General features: G+C 37.6%; 1 protein-coding gene across 1 annotated transcript in view; it reads right to left on the minus strand.

Annotated features, from left to right (window-relative positions):
• Positions 1-10,720: 10,720 nt before the first annotated feature.
• Positions 10,721-18,090, minus strand: part of LOC128657843 (centromere protein J-like) — a 150,557-nt gene continuing 143,187 nt past the window's right edge. The window contains exons 17-18 of the mRNA XM_053712265.1: positions 14,942-15,062; positions 10,721-11,008 (exon numbers count right to left, since the gene is read on the minus strand). Of these exons, the coding sequence (XP_053568240.1) occupies positions 10,819-11,008; positions 14,942-15,062 (311 nt within the window). The 3' untranslated portion in view covers positions 10,721-10,818. The remainder of the gene's footprint in view (positions 11,009-14,941; positions 15,063-18,090) is intronic.

The raw sequence follows: 18,090 nt of genomic DNA on the forward strand, positions 1-18,090 counted from the left end.
CTTGTGCAGTCATAACAAAAATGTTTGTAAAAGCTTCTATGGGGTCCTTTTTTTGTTCAGAAATAGCAGCTGTGCAGCACACTTCTGAAATTTCTGGCAGTGAATGGGTTAATTAGCTGGTAAGGGTAATACTACTATACTGTAGGAATTACCCTCCCACCTCCCTAATAGCTCTCTTTCCCCCTACTCCTCGCCACCACCATCTTAAGTACTGGCCGACAGTCTAACAGTATGCAGTGTAGGGCTTTTATTTATTATTATATATTTTTTTTCCTTTATCAACTCTCCCACATCCCTGATCCCTCCCAAACAGCTCTTTAACCCTCCTCCACCCATTAGTAGCAGCCTTCTTAGGTACTGGCGTATTGCACTTTACCTACTTACTGTTACTCACCGGTTATTTACTGCTGGATTTACATATTAAATCATTTGTTTCTTCTCAGTCACACAACACAGTACCTGCCTACCAGTTTGCAATCTGATATTATTCTTGTTTCAGATCTACTTAGTCTCTGGGGCAGGGAAACTCTTTAGTTACTTTCTTTTGCTCTGATCACCAGTAATACCTTGCAACCACCCCCTTCCCTTGTGCTCTTCAATATCTATCCATAAGGCTCTCTTATTCAGACAACGCTCCAACCATTTCTAGAAAGCTGTGCCGTCTACAGTAGGCAATTTCTCAATCAAGCTTGTATATTGTTTCCATAGCTGGTTGTTAACTTCTTCTATGCCTTTGTACCTTATTAAGCTTATATTATTTTTGTATGCATAATAAATGTTGAGTTCCTCTGTTTGTGTAACTAGATGCGCATCTATATGTGTGTACATCTACATATACTGTATTTTTATAACTATGTGTGTATCATTAGATGCATACATTTGTGTATGTCATTATAAATGTATACCTGTGTATTTTTCATGTGTATATGTCAATGTATCTGTGTGTGTGTGTATGTATGCATATGGCAGTGTATCTGTGTGTGCCTGTGTGTGTATTTCAGTGTATGTGTGTGTATTTGTGCATATGGCAGAGGCAGTATGTGTGCCAAAAAACTCAATTAAAATGTCTAAATCAGTGTTTAATATCCTCAGGCCACGTGGACACTATGGCCTCTATTTATCAAAGGTCTGTCGGACCTGATCTGACAGTGCGGATCAGGTCCGACAGACCTCGCTGAATGTGGAAAGCAATACGCTCTCCGTATTCAGCATTGCACCAGCAGCTCACAAGAGCTGCTGGTGCAACGCCAACCCCTGCAGACTCGCGGCCAATGGGCCGTCTGCAGGGAGGTGTCAATCAACCCGATCGTACTCGATCGGGTTGATTTCCGGCGATGTCTGTCCGCCTGCTCAGAGCAGGCGGACAGGTTATGGAATAGCGGTCTTTGTGACCACTGCTTCATAACTGCTGTTTCTGGTGAGCCTGCAGGATCGCCAGAAACACGGGGCCTCAAGCTCTATTTGGAGCTTGATAGATAGGCCCCATTGCCTAGATGTTTAGGGAATAGCCAATGGGCTATGGAAGGTGAAATTACTTCTTACCTGCAACACTTCCTTCTAACTTGCATCACAGTTGCAGCAGTTTGCATTCAGTAGAAAGGGCCATGCGAAGAAGCGCTGCACAGTTCCAAGGATATTCAAAGAGCATTACACTGTAGACCAGGGAATTGGTGGATAAATCCACATTTCATCTCCCACTGGGAGATTTCTCATTTGTCGACTGAACTCCTGATAACCCTTATGTCTATAAGATGCGATTTAAGGGGGGGAAATGGGTCTTAAGATTTGCTAGAGAACCCCTATCAATAACAGGAAGACTGGAGCACTTTAAAAGTTTCATCTTCCCCTTCTGGAGACAAGACATATCTGACAGTGATTGGAATTGTAGGAAGATGGAATGGAGCAAAGCTCTTGAACATAGCGATGTTTTGCCTCCTACCAGAAAATATATCCCACATGATGATTCATGGACTCTCGCCATCATATGAAAAAATAAAATTCTTAATACAGTACATTTTAAAGTAACCTTTGGCAAGTCATACCTGGGAGTAGTCTCTTTTAGCCCAATTGTGCCTTTCACAGAGGAGAACTTTCAGCAATTATATCAGTCTGATTCTGCCTACAAAAAGACAGTCCAACCCTGAAATACCAAGCAATCCTCCTCTGAATGAGAAACATGGCACCTCCAAACGATTGTTTTGGCCTCCTCTTGGTCTTGGTTCAGTGAGTTACAGCTATAGACCTCTAGGCACCATTGAGCAGGGAGTCCACATCTGGTTTCCCCTATCACCCTTGGGGAGACTTTCCCAAGGGTCATGATACAAATATACAAAGAAAGAGAAGTGCTCAACTAATTTTTATTTTAATCCTAGCTGAAATAGTGTAGGCTTGATTGCTAGAATGAGGCTACTACTACTGAAGACATATGTAATTGTTTTGTAAATAGCTAATGACTTCCTTGGGACTTAAGATACACACCACCACAACTTTGTGAGCTTTGACGGTGATGACTCGGGGTACATGCTGCATTTGTGTGTGTGCTAATAAAACAGTGATACATTTTTTAAGCATTTTTGCTAGCACATGTAAATAATGTTTCTATTCCAAATTGAAATGCACTCAGGCTCAGTTTTTATTCAACAAAGTAACCAGAATCTAGATGAATATCCTGGTGGCTGTGGCAAGGCCAAAATGGCCAAGCCACTAATTGATAATGCCTGTTTAGAAAAGCAAATTTGAAGAAGTTTGATCCCTGTGAATATGGATATGCAAATTAGCATATTTTAAGTCAATTGCAGACATATATTGTTACACTTGGACTAAACAAAGTATAGAGTTAATATCTTGAAAGTTGCGACTTTCAGAAATTTGTTTAGGGTCTTCAGATCCAGAATGTTGTAAAATGATCTTCTTTCTTTGGTACAATAAAGAGAATGCATCAGAACCTGAGGGTCTGTTTGAATTTGAGAACTGAGGTAATTACTCCATTTGCTTCCAGTTCTGAAGCATATGCCAATAAGCCTTTGGCATTTACTGGATCTCGGGGAACTTGCAATAGGAGCAATGGTCAGGAACGAAAACTGATTTGATACCCCCTGAGAAATAATCTCTAGCACCCAAGTGTCTGCCTCAGACCTCTCCCAAGCCTCCAGAGACAGCTTCAATCTGCCCCCTAACATAATCACAACTGGAGCATGGGCTGCACCTTCATGCAGACTTGGAAAGTGGACTTCTTGGCCTGCTTAGCCTTGGACCAGGCAGTATTAGGCTTTCATGAAGTTTTGGGTGACCCTTGAGGAGCAGTTAGTCCTTTGGGACTTGGAACGATGAAAGGAACAAAACTGTCAAGATGGCCTACTTTTTCTCTTGGATTTTTTGGTAGAACACTCCATTGCCCCCAATTACTGTAGCAATGATTGCATCCAGTACTGAGCCAAACAGAATCTTACCCTGAAATTGCATGGATAACAGTTTGCTTTTGGAAACTACAGGTAGCTAAAACAGCAATAGCAGAATTCTTTGTATTTATGCAGATCTTATCTACTGCTGCATCACATATAAAGTTGTTTGTGTTTGGATGAGCTTTAAATTTCTTCAATTCCAACATGTTATTACACCAAACCTTGGTAGCTGTAGCTGTGCAAGCTACACTAACAACTGGACGAAATAGAAAGTCAGTTGAAAAGATTGCCAATAAAAACCTCCAAGTACCCTGTCCATGGTGTCCTTAAAATAGGTATTATCTACTAAAGGAATTGTGGTCCATCTGACCAGAGCAAATATTGCCTTGTCTACTTTAGGGACTGTTTCCCTAACTTCCAATTTAGAAGGATGTAATAGAAACATAGCCTTGAATTTGTTAAACGGGCAACTAAGAATGAAACAAACCAGGTGTACTCTATGTTCTGTCTGAGTCAGGCAGAGAAGGTTTATAAGGAACCGTCTTAAACTTATCTATCTTTTCAGGAGCTGGTTTGTCAAGAGTGAGAGAATCCTCCACTTGTAAAGCCTTTAACAATTTCCGCAATAAGGCATGATAATGTGCTCTACCCTTAAACTGATGGACATACCCATCCTTAGAAGAGGAATCATCTGACTCTAAAGTACCCCTCTTTAGATCATTGGTTCTAGACAGGTCATTCAATTGGGAGAGCCTTGATGAGGGAAGTGCTTGTGAAGGATCACTTTCAGCTATATGCATGCGCCTGCGTTTTCCTGTAAGCGGCATGACAGCCATCAACTCAGAAATAGCACAGTGTATATACCCCTTGAATTTTAGGGATAGTTCTGTAGACCCTGCCAGGACTTTCACTATAGTGTATACCTGCCCCTGTAGCAGTCTGAGTACTAGGCAGTGTGGCAAAACACTATCTAAGATTTAAACTTGTTTCAGCTTAGGAGATGCAAAAGCTGAGCAGAGGGACAAACAGGAATACCCTTACATAGGAGTAAGAATAGTGGAATTGCATGATCAGTAGATCTGTCCTCTAACGCATCAGCTGACAGTCCAGAAACCTAAACTGTACCAATCTGCTCCATTTGTCAGGTAAAATTGGTAAGCAGTGAGCATGTCAGTTAAATAGCATAAATATGTTATGTAATGTGTGTACATGCTCCCAGGCTATGTGTCATCATGTATACATGCTCATGTTAATAGGTGGGCCGTGAATGTACTTACCTGTCAGCACCTTGGTCTACTGTGCTTACCTCAGCTGCAGAAGACTGCTTTCAGTAGACTGGACCATACGAGGCAGTGCAAGTGCAGTGTCAAGGATCTCACAAGGAGCAGCACACTGTAGACCAGGGGATTGGAGGAAAAGTCCACATTTAACCTGGGAGATCTCCACACTGTGTGAAGATTTCTCACTGCCTGGCTGAACTACTGTCAACCACTCTGAGACCAAATTTCTCCCTCACAGTTTGGTTAGAGAAACCCTATCAGCAATTTGGTGATCAGCACTTTAGAATTCACCTCACTCCATTTTAGAATCAAAACTTTGACTGAGGGATTTTGGGAGAGCAGGAGGGATTAAAGCTCTGGTATGTTGGGACATTTTTGCCTCCTCCTAGTGGACCCAGTGTAATACCAAACATAATATATTTGTAAGTTAACAGTCATATTGTGCTTATTTTTTTATTTTTTTTTATCCTTTTTCTTTATTGAATTCACCGTAGTTTAGCATATTAACATGAGAAACAATAAGCAATAATATACATAACTCATAATTTTTATTCTGTGACTCCATAAACATGTTATTTCGGCTATTCATAGTTACATCAGTAGTTTTAAGCACATTCAATTTATTATACACATCACTTAGATTTTGAAGGGTTATACATTGCTCTAACCACTGATTAATTCATCTACTAGCATATAATTGTATTTGCCTTTAGATTACATCACCAATAAAACCAACAGATATTTCTCTTCCTATAATAGATATACAGGTGGCCCTCGGTTTACAACGGTTCAATTTACACCGTTTCAGAATAACAACCTTTTTTTTCAGTCATGTGACTGCTATTGAAAAGCATTGAGAAGCAGTTTTATTGATTAAAATAGCCAGTAGGTGGAGCTTTCCGCTTGTGTTGCAGCAAAGCCAAGCAAGCTGAAATTAATCAGTTTAACCAGACCTGAGCTATAGAGCAGATTTCAAAGGAACAAGATCTTCCTGTCTATAAATCAGTCCAGATTGGAATGCATACAAAGAACTGTTTGCAGAAAAATGCAAGTGAAGTCTGTGTTGTGTGATTATTTTATGGTTTAGGTTTAGGTTTATAATGCTGTTTAGCAAATGTTTTTATTCATTTAACTTAGTTTAATTATATATTCTGTGTTGTGTGATTATTTTATTAGGTTTATAATGCTGTTTAGCATTTAAAGTCTTCATTTCAAAGCTTTAAAAATAATGTATTAGGTGTTACTTATGACAATTTTGAGAGGGGCCTGGAACCTAACTCCCTCACTTCCCATTGACTTACAATATAAACTGGGTTTCAATTTACAACGGTTTCGATTTACAACCATTCCTTCTGGAACCTAACCCAGGCGTAAACTGAGGGCTACCTGTACTACAGTATTTTATAATTTTGTATCCACTACTATTCATACAAAAAAAAAAAAGGGATATTACAAAATATTTAAAGGAGAAGAAAATAATATGTATTCCTCAGGGGATATAGGAGTTGATTTAATGAGGATTCAGGTAGGGATTTGATAAATGTTGACCATTTCCAAAAAAAATTATTAACCTCTTTTTCCTCAGGTAGCGGGGTAGCATGTTGCTCCAATATCAATTGCTTCATAATAAAGTTTTTCCATTCAATAAAATTAGGTTTTAGTTCACTTTTCCAGTTTTTAAAAAAGGAGGTTCCTTGCTGTTAAAATAGCCAGATTAACACATTTACAATCCTTACCAATCTCTTTATTAGTCAAAAATAGAATTTGATTCAAGTCAAGGGTCAAGGCGTTACCTGTAAATTTTATTTATCCAAAATTCCAATTTAATCCAAAATTGTCTCACCAAAGAGCAGTCCCAAATATTTTTCCTCTATATTCTAAATCTGAGAGATCAACTTTAGCTCACTATCATCCCATCTCTTAAATGCTGCCAAATTAAGCCCTTCTGGGAAAGCCAGGTTGCCTACACACATAAGATATTTAGATACACCAGTCTTAACTCCCTGATTACTACAGATTTTTTGCCACGCCCAAGCAGGGTAATATAATATCTTCATATTCCTTATCTCAGCCGGGAGCTTGTTATATGGAATATGTAACAAATTCTGCAATACATATGGGCCACTAAGATTCTTTTCCAGTTCTGGAACTGAATAATATGAAGATTCTGCCAACCACTCAACTGCAATTCTCCCTAAGCATATCCAGTTGTAATATTTAAAATGGGGAAGGGGAGCCCTCCCATTTATCTAGGGAGACATAATTTCCTAATAGCAATCCTATGTTTACTTTTATTCCAAATAAATTGTACAACCGACGATTGTAAGTCTTTTAAATCTTTTTTAGTGAGTGGCATAGGTATATTTTGCATTAAATATATTAATTTTGGTAGGATGATCATTTTCCAAAGATTCACCCGACCTGATATTGAAATTGGTAATTTCATCCAATTATTTAAGTCCACTTTAATTTTCTTTAATAAAGGGGAGAAATTTAAACTATACCAATTATCCTCTTTGATGGAAATTTATATACCTAAATATTTAAACCCCTCCGAAGCTTCCTTCATTGGAATATTTATTTCTGATTCTTTCTTTTATTATCTATGACATTTCTGATTTATTTGAATTAATCTTATATCCTGAAAAGGAACTACATTTTTTTATTATATCAAGAGCTACAGTAATGTTTCTCTTAGTGTCTCTAACAAACAGGAGTAAATCATCCGCAATCAACTCCTGTAAACCCACTCTGATTTCTTGGACCTTATCCCTGAGAGCACAGGCCAAAGTCTCGATCGTGATTTCAAACAGCAAGGGTGATAGAGGGCAACCTTGTCGAGTACCTCTTCCTAGGACCAAATTCCCAGAGAGTTGACCATTTATTAATAAAGCCGTTTTAGGTTTATTATATATGTTTTTCACAATATCTATTATTCTAGTTGGGAAACCAAATTGCTGGAGAGATATAAATAAATTGTCCCATTCCACAGAATCGAAAGTTTTTTCTGCATCAAAGGATATAATTATTGCATCTGAATGGTCTTTCTGATCTAAGGACCTATCATTCTTCTTAAAATAATCTAATACCACAAAGATTTTTCTAATATTAATAGCAGAATTTCTCCCTCTTAAAAACCCTGTTTGATCCGAGTGGATAATGGTCTTAAGGGAGATTTGAAATCTTTCGGATAAAATGCCCGCTAGAATCTTATAGTCTGTGCTCAAAAGAGACATAGGTCTGTATGAGTCCACATTTACAGGGTCCTTATTAGGTTTTAGTATTAATGATGTCCAAGATGCTCTAAAATTAGATGACTTCTCTTTTTTCTCAATGAAATGTGAATTATAGAGAACTTTCAGGGAAGGAATTACCTGTTTGCTCAATAATTTATAGTATTCCTTTGGCAACAGATCTGGGTTTGGGGTTTTACTATTTCTTAATTTATTTATAGATTGTTTAATTTCAAAGTCTGAGATCGGGCTATCAGTTCCTCCACCAGGGCTTCATTTATTTTTGGTATATTCATTTTATGCCAGAACTGATTCTTATTATCAATATCTAATTTATGGGGGCTATATACCTCCGCATAATATTTCTCAAATCTATTTATAATTTCTTCAGGATCTCTATACTCTTTATCCAGACTTTTAATGGGACCTATAGGTCTCGGTATACTACATCTATTAATCAAATTAGCTTCCCAGATTTATTGCCAAATTTAAAAAAACTTTGCACTCGCCCTGATTTCTTGTTGAGTAGCAGAATTTATAAGCCACACATCCCTAGCTTTCTTAGCTTGTGTATACTCTTGCCAACTTACCATAGAGGGGTTCTGTAAATATCTATTAAAAGCATTCACCAGCCAATTAGTTAGCTCCTGGTCTCTCTTCTTTTGTTTTTGTTTTCAAGGCACTAACAAAGGCTATAATCTCTCCTTTTACCTGTCAGCACCTTGGTCTACTGTGCTTACCTCAGCTGCAGAAAACTGCTTTCAGTAGACTGGACCATACGAGGCAGTGCAAGCGCAGTGCCAAGGATCTCACAAGGAGCAGCACACTGTAGACCAGGGGACTGAAGGAAAAGCCCACATTTAACCTGGGAGATCTCCACACTGTGAGAAGATTTCTCACTGCCTGGCTGAACTACTGTCAACCACTCTGAGACCAAATTTCTCCCTTAAAGATTTCTCCCTCAAAGTTTGGTTAGAGAAACCCTATCAGCAAAGTGTTCATCAGCACTTTAGAATTCATCTCACTCCATTTTAGAATCAAAACTTTGACTGAGGGATTTTGGGAGAGTAGGGGGGATTAAAGCTCTGGTATGTTGGGACATTTTTGCCTCCTCCTAGTGGACCTAGTGTAATACCAAACATAATATATTTGTAAGTTAACAGTCATATTGTGCTTATTTATTACTACAATAGCGCATGACACGCATGACCATGGAGGTCAAAATGTAACGTTTATGTATGTATTGGGTACTTGTAAAGCGCGGCTAATCACCCGTAAGGGTCTCAAGGCGCAGCCCATTTTATCGACCTCGGAAGGATGAAAGGCTGAGTGGACCTCACCGGGGATCGAACATGCAACCCTTGGGTTGCTACAGAGCTCAGCCACAGTGCCTTAGCATGCTGAGCTATCTGTCTGGCTATAATTCATATACATTGGTCTCTTAAAATCCTTTACATGAGAGCATACCAAGGTAAGCTCAGGAGTGTGCATGTGTCTTGAGCACTATATGGCAGAGGTGTCTGCAATAATTTTTAAAAAAATTTAGTGCTCAAGACAAGTACATGCTCCCAAGTGATCCTAAGGATGCTCTCATGCAAAGGAGATACGTTTCAACAAAAGATACTAGGATAAAAAGGTAGATGTAAATTAGAAGTTTTTTTAAATGTAGTCTCTGTTTAAAACATGAAAGTTTAATGTTAATGTGTCCTTTTAAGATCACTGTAATTAGCAGCTATGCTTCCTTAAAGGGACACTAAACCCACATTTTTTTCTTTAATGATTCAGATAGAACATGCAATTTTAAACAACTTTCTAATTTACTCCTATTATAAATTTTTCTTCGCTCTCTTGCTATCTTTATTTCAAAAGCAGGAATGTAAAGCTTAAGAGCCGGCCCATTTTTGGTTGAGAACCTGGGTTATGCTTGCTTATTGGTTTGCTAACTGTATCCACCAATAAGCAAGCGCTATCCATGTTGTTGAACTTAAAATGCTCCTAAGCTTTAAATTCCTACTTTTTAAATGAAGATAGCAAGAGGACGAATAAAAATTGATAGTAGGAGTAAATTAGAAAGTTGCTTAAAATTGCATTCTCTATCTGAATAATTAAAGAAAAAAAATTGGGTTTAGTATCGCTTTAACCTCTTAAAATGATATTGCAGTGTATATACATATAATAAAACATAAGAGTCAGGAGGGAAAATTATAGTAATTATTTTTATTGAGGAGTTCTTAAACAAGTAAATATTTATCTGCATTTTTATAATTATTTACAATAATTAATTTAGTAATTAATGTCACACTCACAGCATACACAGGGAACGCATATTAAAATCAGAGGGAAACATTTAAAATATAACAAAATCCATATAATATGAATGAAGTACATATTTAAACAATATGTAAAATAATACACAATCTTAATGCCATTTATTTATATATAAAGTTACAATTAATATGTACAATTAATATGTACTCTGTGCTTTCCATACATGATAGCTAAAAAAAATTCCAAGTCAATTTAAGAATACTCCTCAACAGAAACGTTCTTATCATAGTCTTTGAAAACATGTTTTAAAAGATATAAAAATACAATATTTAAGTTCAAATATTTTTTACACAGAGGTTTAGTAAATTCAAACTGAAGGCTTAGAGTAATAAATAACATTTACTTCAACACTGTATGTACACTACTTTTTTGAAAATGTATTTAATCCATTGCTACTTTCACTGTACTTTTTAATTAGTTGTTATTGCAAGTATTAAAAGATAAAGTGAACCTGAATTATTTTTCAAATGATGTTGGCCGCTAGATAAATTTAAATAAATTAAAAATAAAAGTACTTTGTAGAAGAAAATAAAACAAATTAGCCAAGACAATTGGATACAGGTCACAATTAGAAATTTATTTTTTATCAAGGATAATATTGCCTTGTTGATCCTTAATTCGAACACGTCCTGAGGAATACTTTGTTTCTTGGCGACCGTTTGAATAAACAGTTTTTATAGTGCCATCGGGGTACTCTCTTCGTTTATATTGAGAAGTATGAATTTCCTTTTGTCCGTTACTGAATATGACTGTCTTATTTCCAGTCCTGCAAATTCATATAAACATTGAAAATAATAATTATTAAGATGCAGTTATTTTTTCTCTTAGTACTTATTTATTACTGTATTTTCATTAATAAGTAGTTTAACATTTTAAAACAAATTGTTGTAGAGGATATTACTAAGTAAATATAAGGTGTTAAATTTCATAATTTTATTTAGCTAGTTGACAAAAAGACATTGGTTGTGTGTAAGCTTATATTTATCAAACATTCATAATTTTTCATAAAGGGACTGTTAATTCAAAATTAAACTTTCATGATTCAGATAGGAATGCAATTTTAACCCCTTAACGACCGAGGACGTGCAGGGTACGTCCTCAAAAAAAAGGCAGTTAACGCCTGAGGACGTACCCTGTACGTCCTCGGTGTGGAAAGCAGCTGGAAGCGATCCTGCTCGCTTCCAGCTGCTTTCCGGTTATTGCAGTGATGCCTCGATATGGAGGCATCCTGCAATAACCTTTTTAAGCCATCCGGTGCAGAGAGAGCCACTCTGTGGCCCTCTCTGCACCGGAGATCGGTGGCTTACAGTGCGTTGGTGGGTGGGAGCCGAACCGGGAGGCGGGTGGCGGCCATCGATGGCCCTCGTGATGTGGAGGGGGGCGGGATCGTGGGCAGGGATGCCAGGGGCGCGCACTGACGCGCGCACGTGTACGGGAGGGTGGGGCGGGCGCGTGCACGGGGAGGGAGCGGGTGGGAACCGCTACACACAGAAAAAAAGTTTAGGAAAATAAAAAAAAACTGAATTTTTTTTTACAAAATCAGATAAAAAACACATCAGTTAGGTGGTGGGGGTTGGTCTGTGGGGAGGGGGAAGCTACACTACAGAAAAACCGGGGAAAAAAATAAAAAAATACATATTTTCTTGCAAACTGGGTACTGGCTGCCAGTACCCAAGATGGCCCCCAATAAGGCAGAGGGGAGGGTTAGAGAGCGGTTTTGGGGGGGATCAGGGAGGTTGGGGGCTAAGGGGGGGATCCTACACAGTAGCATATGTAAATATGCAAAAAAAAATTTTTATTATTTTTAAAAACCCTTTTATTTTAGTACTGGCAGACTTTCTGCCAGTACTTAAGATGGCGGGGACAATTGTGGGGTGGGGGAGGGAAGGGAGCTGTTTGGGAGGGATCAGGGGGTGGGATGTGTCAGGTGGGAGGCTGATCTCTACACTAAAGCTAAAATTAACCCTGCAAGCTCCCTACAAACTCAATAATTAACCCCTTCACTGCTAGCCATAATACACGTGTGAGGCGCAGAAGCATTTAGCGGCCTTCTAATTACCAGAAAGCAACGCCAAAGTCATATATGTCTGCTATTTCTGAACAAAGGGGATCCCAGAGAAGCATTTACAACCATTTGTGCCATAATTGCACAAGCTGTTTGTAAATAATTTCAGTGAGAAACCTAAAATTGTGAAAAATGTAACTTTTTTTTTTAAATTTGATCGCATTTGGCGGTAAAATGGTGGCATGAAATATACCAAAATGGGCCTAGATCAATACTTTGGGTTGTCTACTACACTACACTAAAGCTAAAATTAACCATACAAGCTCCCTAAAAGCTCACTAATTAACCCCTGCACTGCTGGGCATAATACACGTGTGGTGCGCAGTGGCATTTAGCGGCCTTCTAATTACCAAAAAGCAACGCCAAAGCCATATATGTCTGCTATTTCTGAACAAAGGGGATCCCAGAGAAGCATTTACAACCATTTATGCCATAATTGCACAAGCTGTTTGTAAATAATTTCAGTGAGAAACCGAAAGTTTGTGAAAAAATTTGTGAAAAAGTGAACGATTTTTTGTATTTGATCGCATTTGGCGGTGAAATGGTGGTATGAAATATACCAAAATTGGCCTAGATCAATACTTTGGTATGTCTACTAAAAAAAAATATATACATGTCAAGGGATATTCAGGGATTCCTGAAAGATATTAGTGTTCTAATGTAACTAGCGCTAATTTTGAAAAAAAAAATGGTTTGGAAATAGCAAAGTGCTACTTGTATTTATGGCCCTATAACTTGCAAAAAAAGCAAACAACATGTAAACATTGGGTATTTCTAAACTCAGGACAAAATTTAGAAACTATTTAGCATGGGTGTTTTTTAGTGGTTGTAGATGTGTAACAGATTTTGGGGGTCAAAGTTAGAAAAAGTGTGTTTTTTTCCATTTTTCCTCATATTTTATAATTTTTTTTATAGTAAATTATAAGATATGATGAAAATAATGGTATCTTTAGAAAGTCCATTTAATGGCGAGAAAAACGGTATATAATATGTGTGGGTACAGTAAATGAGCAAGAGGAAAATTACAGCTAAACACAAACACCGCAAAAATGTAAAAATAGCCCTGGTCCCAAACGGACAGAAAATGGAAAAGTGCTGTGGTCATTAAGGGGTTAAACAACTTTCCAATTTAATTTTATCATCAAATTTACTTTGTTTTCTTGGTATTCTTTGTTGAAAGCTAAACCTAAGTAGGCTCATATGCTAGTTTCTAAGTCCTTGAAGCCCGCCTCTTATCAGTGCATTTTGACATTTTTTCACAGTTAGATATTGCTAGTTCATGTGTGCCATATAGATACCATTGTGCTCAGTCCCGTGGAGTTATTTATGAGTCAGCACTGATTGGCTAAAATGCAAGTCTGTCAAAAGAACTGAGATAAGGGGCAGTCAGGCTAATCACAGAGGTAATCACAGAGGTAAAAAGTATATTAATATAACTGTGTTGGTTATGCAAAACTAGGGAATGGGTAATAAAGAAATTATCTATCTTTTTAAACAATAAAAATGTTGGTGTAGATTGTCCCTTTAATGCAAAGATCATTTTATTATTTATGTTTTTTTTTTTTTAGGAACCTTCAAACTTTCCTCAGAATTGCACACAATCTGTAACCTAGATTTCAAATCACACTGTTATTGCTATTCCTTAATAATTTATCTTACTAAGCAGACTTTGTGGCTGGGCTATTGTTGTTTCTATAACTAGGTCCACTTCCCAATAGCACTTATTTTTGACTGAGTCAGATCAAGCAGGTGCAGAAATTTTTGAAACTGACTTCTGACTTCAGTATGACCAATTGTCCTACCAATGTTTGCCTATGGAGATTATCATGACTATGTGCTGGACTTTATGCAAACGTTATCAATGGTAGTGGCTGAATAAGCTGAACTCAGTAATAAGGTGTTTATATACATGTACAGGGGTCAAGTCGAGTGGGAACACATGGGAACGGAGTTCCTGCACTATTTTTGCAGGAGGAACTAAGTTCCCCCTAGAAAGAGAACATAAATGCTTCAGTAAACACTGCTGCTACTGCTGGGAGGAGCTGGAGCACAGTCTGGTTAGAGGGATAGTGAGATGCTCTAGTAATGGGCAGTAACACTTCCTACAATACACTAAATGCAAGCCTGTCAGCGGCCCTGCTGTGTGTTTACTCCGCACTGTGTGGAACACATGGTGCTTACATTTCTGTGTGGCTTGCTATGGAGTTATTTAGCTTCCCTCAGCAGAAATAGGACTATTGCATCTTAAGTGGGTGAGACTCAGTGACAGAGGAAGATTCTCAGGCCCAACGGCAACCATTCAAACCTTCATTGGATTTAATTTGCCCAAGTGTATATATAATATACATATAAATACAGTGTGTATGTGTGTGTATATAAATAAAACAATATAAATTGTGAGGGGGGGTGGAAGTTTTAGGGAGTTCCCACACTTATTTTTGTAGGACTTGACCCTGTGTATATATGTGTGTGTCACATACAGTATATATATATATATATATATATATATAAATGATATATCCAAAAAATGCATTATATTATTATCAAAAATGCATTATATTATTATCAAAAATAACATTCAGTGGTTATAAACAGCTTATGCTACCCACAGTTGCAGTTACACCCAAAACTTACTTTTCTGATTTTACAACAGTTCCATCTGGGAAAGTTGATTCCTCACGACCGTCCTTAAAGAGCAGTTTTACTGTCCGATCAGGGAAAACAATTTCTTTAGTGCCGTCTGGGTGGTGTTTTTCTAGGTTAAAAAATAAATAAATCTAATGTTTTAGAAATGTAGAAATGCTAGAGGGAAAAAATAGAAATCTTAAAGGCACATTGAAGTCAAAATGATCCTTGCTGATTCAGACTAAGGGGTAGATTTATCAAGCAATGGATGCTGCAATCTACCTCCGAAGTTTCAGGTCCGCCTGAAACTTAAGTTAAGAAGCAGCGATCGTAAGACCGCTGCTCCTTAACTCGTCCGCCACCTCTGGCACCCCTTGCTAGCGGCCGATTGGCTGCGAATGTGCAGAGGGCGGCATTGCACAAGCATTTCACTAGAAATTATTGTGCGATGATAAATGCCAACAGCGTATGCCTCTTTCTCTTAGTATCCTTCATTAAAGGGACACTGAACCCAAATTTTTTCTTTTGTGATTCAGATAGAGCAGGCAATTTTAAGCAACTTTCTAATTTACTCCTATTATCAAATTTTCTTCATTGTCTTGGTATCTTTATTTGAAATGCAAGAATGTAAGTTTAGATGCCGGACCATTTTTGGTGAACAAACTGGGTTGTCATTGCTGATTGGTGGATACGTTCATCCACCAATAAAAATGTGCTGTCCAGAGTTCTAAACCATAAAAAAGCTTAGATGCCTTCTTTTTCAAATAAAGATAGCTAGAGAACGAAGAAAAATTGCTAATAGGAGTAAATTAGAAAGTTGCTTAAAATTGCATGCTCTATCTGAATCACAAAAGAAAAAAATTGGGTTCAGTGTCCCTTTAAGATTTATCTCCTTCACATTAGAGTAAGTAAACTCAGGAGTGTGCATGTGTCTTCGACACTATACAGCAGCAGAGTTTAATCACTGTATGTATAATATTGTTACATTGATGCAAAGGAACATGAAACCCATGATTCAGATAAAACATAACATTTTAAGCCACTTTCCCATTTACTTCTATTATCTAATTAATGCACTACTGGGAGCTAGCTGAAAAGCCAATGACAAGAGGCATATACGTGCAGCCACCAATCAGCAGCTTCTGAGACTACCCAGGCATACTTTTCAACAAAGGATACAAAAAGGATGAAACAAATAATAGAAATAAATTGAAAAGTTGTTTACAATGGTAAACTTTATTTGAATTTGGGTTTCATGTCCCTTTAACACTCAAGCACACTCCTTGTGGAGTTATAATATATAAATTCAGTATTCGAATATAATTAGGTAGTTAGGATCCAGACAGTAATGAAGGACATTGATATATACATAGCTATATAGAACAGATGCCCATGCTAATCAAAGCAATAGCGTATAGAACTTAGTAAAGCTAATGTTAACTTTATATTATGTCATGTTATAGAACTATACAAGTATAGAATTAAAACCGAATACATGTAGATTAGTGAAAGGCTTATGTCGAAACTAAAGTAAAGAGTTAGGGGCCGAATTATCAAGCTCTGAATGGAGCTTGATGCCCCTTGTTTCGGCTCGCCGGAAACAGAAGTTATGAAGCAGCGGTCGATTGAATACGATCGGGATGATTGACACCCCCTTGCTAGCAGCCGATTGGCCGCGAATCTGCAGGGGGCTGTATTGCACAAGCAGTTCTGGTAACCTGCTTGTGTAATGATAAATGCTAACAGCATATGCTGTCTGCATTTATCGATGTGCAGTGGACATGATTGATGTCCGCTCGCACTTTGATAAATATGTCCCTTAGTCTTTTTATTTATGGTTTAGAACAAGCTGTTAAGTCTGAGATGGGTATAAATTATGTAACAAATCAGCTGAGAATTGTTACTGGATGTTTCCTTTACCTTAAAGGAATAGTTTAGTCAAAATTAAACTTTCATAATTCAGATAGAGCATGCAAAATTAAGAAACTTTATAATTTACTCCTATTGTCAATTTTTCTTCGTTCTCTTGGTATCTTTATTTGAATGTGAGCTTAAGAGCCGGCCCATTTTTTGTTCAGCACCTGGGTAGTGCTTGCTGATTGGTGGCTACATTTAGACACCAATCAGAAAGTGCTACCTAGGTGCTGAACCAAAAATGGGCCGGCTCCTATGCTTACATTCTTGCTTTTTAAAATAAAGATACCAAGAGAGCGAAGCAAAATTGATTATCGGAGTGAATTAAAAAGTTGCTTAAAATTGCCTACTCTATCTGAATCATGAAAGTTTAATTTTGACTAGACTATCCCTTTAAAATATCATATTAATGGTTTATAGTTATTTGCATTTATGATTAATAAATAAATTCCTGTCAACTAATACTTGATAGTTATTACTAATAATAATAATCTGTTAAATAACCCAGTTTAAATTTTGTCCATGATTACAAGATATATAGGGCATAAAATACCTATAATTATAGGAATATGAAACCCTCAAAATGTAAAACGCTTCCAATTCACTTCTATTATAAAATTTGCTTTGTTCCTATAGTATTGTTTGTTGAAGAAATACATACGGCTCAGTTTATGCTCACCGCTCACCTATAAACAACGTTGGTATTACATTTTTTTTTAAACCCGGCGTTAGCTGCAAAAAAGTGAGCGGAGAGCAAAATTTAGCTCCACATCTCACCTCAATAACAGCGCTGCGTACAGTAGCGGTGAGTTGGCTAAACGTGCTCGTGCACGATTTCCCCATAGGAATCAATGGGGCAGAATCAGCTGAAAAAAAAGCAGCGTTCAGCTTCTAACACAGCCCCATTGATTCCTATGGGGAAATACATTTTATGTCTACACCTAACACCCCTAATCTTACACTTATTAACCCCTAATCTGCCGCCCCGACATCGCAGACACCTGCATTATATTATTAACCCCTAATCTGCTGCTCCGGACACCGCCGCCACCTACATTATACCTATGAACCCCTAATCTGCTGCCCGCAACATCGCCGACACCTACTTTTTATTTATTAACCCCTACTCTTCCGGCCCAAATGTCGCCGCCACCTAACTACACTTATTAACCCCTAATCTGCCGCCGCCAACGTCGCCGCCACTATAATAAAGTTATTAACCCCTAAACCTAAGTCTAACCCTA

The sequence above is a fragment of the Bombina bombina genome, chromosome 4 (genome assembly GCF_027579735.1).
Source record: "Bombina bombina isolate aBomBom1 chromosome 4, aBomBom1.pri, whole genome shotgun sequence".
NCBI lineage: Eukaryota > Metazoa > Chordata > Amphibia > Anura > Bombinatoridae > Bombina > Bombina bombina.